This window comes from Triticum urartu, unplaced genomic scaffold (assembly GCF_003073215.2).
Source record: "Triticum urartu cultivar G1812 unplaced genomic scaffold, Tu2.1 TuUngrouped_contig_4300, whole genome shotgun sequence".
NCBI classification, from domain to species: Eukaryota; Viridiplantae; Streptophyta; class Magnoliopsida; order Poales; family Poaceae; genus Triticum; species Triticum urartu.
In genome coordinates this window covers 1-5095 of record NW_024114879.1, presented here as the reverse complement: position 1 = coordinate 5095, position 5095 = coordinate 1, and the positions used below count along the sequence as shown (strand labels likewise).

Sequence of the window (5095 nt, the reverse complement as noted above, 5' to 3'; positions counted from 1 at the left end):
GAAACCGGTGCCGGGAAAAGCCGCACTACGGCGGCGGCTCCGCCTCGCCGAAGACGGCGAGGAGGGCTCAGCCTTCCCCGGTGTTCCTGGGCACGGCTCTATTCGTCCTAGGCTTCGTATCGCTCTTCACCGGGCACATCGTCACGGACGCCGACTGGTCGCGGATCCGGAGCCGGTGGCGGTCCAATCAGGTGACTGATTGAAACTTTGGCCATTTTACTGCATAGTAATTCGACAGAATTGTGGATGAGTTTTGGTTTTCGCGGTTTGTTGAGTGTGATTTCTCTAGAAAGAGTTTGATTCTGGTCAGTGAAAATTCAGTACCGATGGCTGCCCCTGTCACATCGTAACCTATAAATAAACAAACTGAAGGAACCGAGTGAAAAGCTCTCGCCATTTTCCTTGTAAACTAGCAAATCGGAAATTTTAATTGTCGGTTTGAAAGATTACTAAGTCACTTTCTTGCCTGTTCATGTGCAATCCATCGCAAAGTTCCCCTGGCATTCTCGATTGATATTGCTCTATGTTGCTCATAATGTGCAGGTTCGAAACACTGAACCCATTGATATTTGGAAATCAAGGTATTCCAACTTGTACTATGGATGCAGCGGGAGGAGCCCAAAATTAAGATGTTAGTCTACTCGATCAGTCAAGTCCGCCCCTTTTAAACTAGATTGTGAAGAGCGACGAAATTTACAATCTTGAGGTTTCTCTGTGTTCATCTTTCAGCTGCTGTGTCGGAGAACAGTTCTACCGGCTACTTGCTGATTGCTACTAGCGGGGGACTGAACCAACAACGCATAGGGGTATAATCTTTTTTCAACTTGTAATTGATTTGTTTCTCTTATCCATTATATTACCATTATGATCTTCAGTTTCCAGATAACAGATGCTGTTGTTGTTGCCTGGATTTTGAATGCCACACTTGTTGTGCCCGAGTTAGACCACCGCTCATTCTGGAAGGATGACAGGTGATTTAAGAACTTGAGATTACATGGCATATTCTATGGTTGTTTGCTGCTCACAGGTACTTGTCCTCATACTGTGTGTGTTATTTGCAGCGAATTCTCCGATATTTTTGACACGGACTGGTTCATATCGTACCTATCAAAGGATGTAACTGTTGTTAAAAGGATCCCTTATGAAGTTATGATATCGATGGATAAACTTCCATGGACTATGCGGGCACCTAGAAAATCCATGCCTGAGTTTTACATTGATGAAGTTTTGCCTATTCTGATGCGAAGGAGAGTAAGTAAGCCAAACAAGCGCATTTGTTTGGGGCTTGTTGCATATTATTCTGTATTTATCGAGTGCATGCTACTATTTATTGCTTCTATCCTTGTCAAGCATGTCATCATGTACAGGCAGAAGTTATTTCATTTCGCAGTCTTTCTACTTATTACTTTGTTTAATTTCAAGATAACCATTCTATTCATCTGCTTTAGTGCAAAGTTGCGTGTGTGATAACCTGAACATCTGGTTGTCTAATTACTTGCTGTTGCATGGTCAGCTTGGTAGCCTCATTTGTTGGTTAAGAGAATACATCCTGATTTCCCTTTTATTAAGAGGTATATTAAATGCTGTATTAATTGGCAGCATATATGAAATCATTATAGCGATATGTGAGTCATCTGTTCTGTTTTAGTGAGGAATATATGAATACAGCTACATTTTCCTATTAGCTCAGCTCTCGAAAATTTTGCAGGCTTTGCAGCTCACGAAGTTTGATTATCGGCTCACCAATGATCTTGATGAAGAATTGCAGAAGTTACGGTGTCGAGTAAACTTTCATGCATTAAGATTCAAAAGGCCCATACAAACTCTGGGTAAAAAATTGGTGCGAAGGTTGAGAGTCATGAGCTCACGATATGTCGCCATTCACTTGAGGTATAGTCCCTATATGGAATTTATGAACATTTCGCTGAAAGTACGCATATTTTACTAAACATCAATTTTGGGTTATGTCATTAGGTTTGAACCTGACATGCTTGCATTTTCTGGCTGTTACTATGGTGGTGGTGAAAAAGAAAGAAAGGAACTTGCTGAAATTAGGAAACGGTGGGATACATTACCTGTAAGACTCTGAAACTTGGTGAGATAATGAGGTTTTCCTATCGAATAATTCTCAACAGATGGGTCCATAACTATAATTATCACTTTTTACTTCGTTTATTGTTGGCTCTTTGTTGGGTTTTGTGTTTCTCTTTTGCACCTACAAGAATATGTTGAGTATGATTTCCCCAAAAGAAGACGCTGTTTGAGATGATGATTTTACTTTAAATTATAATATTTGCAGTGATTGGATTTTGGTCAGTTGGTGTCGAAATGATTTTAGATTGATTATTGCTAGCAGGACTTGAGTGCTGAGAATGAGCGTACTAGGGGAAAATGTCCATTAACTCCTCATGAAATTGGTTTAATGCTGCGAGCTCTTGGTTTTGGCAATGAAACTTACCTGTATGTTGCTTCTGGAGAAATATATGGCGGGGAAGAAACTCTCCGGCCTCTGCGCGAACTCTTTCCAAACTTCTACACCAAGGACTTGCTTGCTGGGGATGATCTGAAACCATTCCTTCCTTTTTCTTCACGATTGGCTGCTGTTGACTTCATTGTATGTGATGAGAGTGATGTTTTTGTTACCAATAATAACGGAAACATGGCCAAGGTGTTAGCTGGACGCAGGTATATACATCCCTCTTTTTTTCTGGATATGTTTGGGTATTTTTAGAATATACTACTTTCGTAGAATATATTGCAATAAATGCAAAGAAGTGAATTGAGGTACGGTCCACAGCGCCCATGCACCCTAGTTATCTTATCCCTATTCCCTAATGCTATATATGGTGTCTTTGTCTGTTGGTGGTAGTTTATTTATACTCGTTTGATTCTACATTTAATATGCTAATGGTCTTCATGCCCTATCAAATCTGTAGGCGATACATGGGCCATAAGAGAACTATTCGCCCAAACACAAGAAAGCTCAATGTATTATTTCAGACACGGAATCAAACGGGTTGGGATACATTTTCACGGAAGGTAAAGAAAATCCAGCGGGGCCTTATGGGGGAACCAGATGATCCCAGACATGGACGAGATGATTTCCATGAAATGCCATCATCTTGTATCTGCCAAAGAGTGCCAGTGAACAGATCGGCAACGATACAAACTCGAAACTTGTTATCTCAATTGAGATAGAAAACGAGAATTCTTGGAGATCAATTGAGCCTGGCCTTAATGCAAAGGGAAAGTACATATTTGGCAAGTTAAGAGGATGATGGAACTACAGATGCTGACGGCAGACGTAAATCCTTGGCACGTCAGCTCATGATGTTCTGGTGGTTGGCACTTGGCAGGGGTGACAAACAATTTGCATACTGTCCGCTCTAGTTTAGTTCTGTTAATATGTTAGCTGAATCGAAGAAACTGCCACGGTAAGGAGCATGCCTAATATCTCGTATAACTAAATTAAAGAAACCACCACGGTAAGGAGCTATACGTACTAACTGGATATATGTCATGCCTGTAACTGTGATTGTAATGTGTACATGAATGACTACGGTGTGCTGTCAATTACAACATTGGTTCGTTGTTGTTTTTTTTTGCTTACCTGTAGCTTGTTTCTTTTCGCCCTCTTTCTTTCTATCTTGGGAGAGTAGTTTGTTCTTCTGACGGGGTGTGCTCTTAATTGCTGAGCTTGGGCAACCGTACTGCTACTTTTTTTTCTCGTGTGTGTGTGTGTGTGGTAGGCAATAGTGCTTGGTATGCTTATATTGTCTGGTAATGCAACAAGGCCTAACTGAACATGCATCTACTTGAGCCGCCTCCAACTTGGTGCGTTCAAAGTCGCCAATCTGTCTGTAACCTTTTACTTGGACATATCTTTTCCCATCAGAATACTAGCAACTCTAATACTCTGTCGTAAGGCGCGTATGCCGTGTTGTTGCACCGATGTTGGCTTTGTTAGAAAACTGATGTCTTACAGATTAACTATGCAAATTATGTTTTTGTGCTGGTACCGACCTTTTTTGAGAGAGCAAGTACCCAATTCTTCATTCTTTAGGATCGAATTACTTCTACATGGTTTCTGTTGCTTTCTAGTACATGATTCTTCTTCAGAGAACTTAAGTGACCCCTATAAGTACTGAGTACAAACACTGATAGTTTTAGTTCAAAATAGAAACACTGATAGTTTTAATTATATGTTAGTCCAGATAAAAACATAGGAAGCACGAAATTTTTGTTCTAAAATCAACCAGAATGTAGATAATAAAACTGTTCAAGGGTGCTGACCCAGATATCCGATATATTCTATATATAAGCATGCTGTTTTAACAAAAAGAGCATTTTATTTTCTACTTTTGAAAACAAACATATCATGTCCAAGGTTTGGGCTCTGTCTCAGCACTTCAATCGACTTAATTTTTTTTGCTACTTCATTGGAAAACATCTGTGCAACACAGAGCGAAGTCACACTGTTGTGGAATCACCACATTGTAAAATATACCAAACAAAAGTAAAATTAAAACGGCTGTAGGAGGTACTACTTCTTTAGCTTTCAAAAATATAATTATCAGCCTGTTTACATCCAAAAAATGGCCCTATATATTTCTAAAAAAAAACTAGAACTACATGCAAACGTTCTCTTGCTATCAAGAGTCTTGAGACAGACAGAAGAATTTTACCATCGGTAGCCGATCCTTTCAATTATTTAGAGAACAAAGCTTTATCTGATTAGATCCTTGATTCAAACTCAACCGAATCATGTTTGGGGCGTTGGTTTCTTGGCGAAGACAAGATAGAGGGGGCTTTCCTCAACGTCCGAGGGAGATGCGTGGGGGTTGAAGGCCCAGATCCGGACGACGTCGTCGACGGCGAAGCTGCACTCGCTGATGAAATCGAGATCCCCCGGCCCCCTGAGGGTCGTGCTGTGGGCGCCGCGCGACAGCCGCAGCTCAATGAGTCCGGCGCGGGGGTCGACCACCAGCACGGGCAGCCCGCCGGCGCGTTGCCTCCTCTCTTTCCTCCTCTCCCCGGTCGTGACCTGCTCCCCCCCGCTGTCCTCCTCCTCCCCCCGGTGGGGCGCCCTGGGGCC

The 5095-nt window shown here is 41.8% G+C and overlaps 1 protein-coding gene across 2 annotated transcripts; it reads left to right on the top strand.

Annotated features, from left to right (window-relative positions):
- Nucleotides 1-23: 23 nt before the first annotated feature.
- LOC125527629 (O-fucosyltransferase 29-like) lies at nt 24-3607 on the top strand (the record flags this gene model as incomplete). Of its 2 annotated transcripts, none has more annotated exon segments than XM_048692141.1 (9): nt 24-191; nt 544-631; nt 730-806; nt 883-971; nt 1062-1251; nt 1709-1890; nt 1975-2077; nt 2357-2685; nt 2937-3607. In XM_048692141.1, coding segments are annotated over 9 exon segments (1488 nt in total), but the record flags the coding sequence as incomplete, so codon positions are not given.
- Between the last annotated feature and the right edge of the window lie 1488 nt (nt 3608-5095).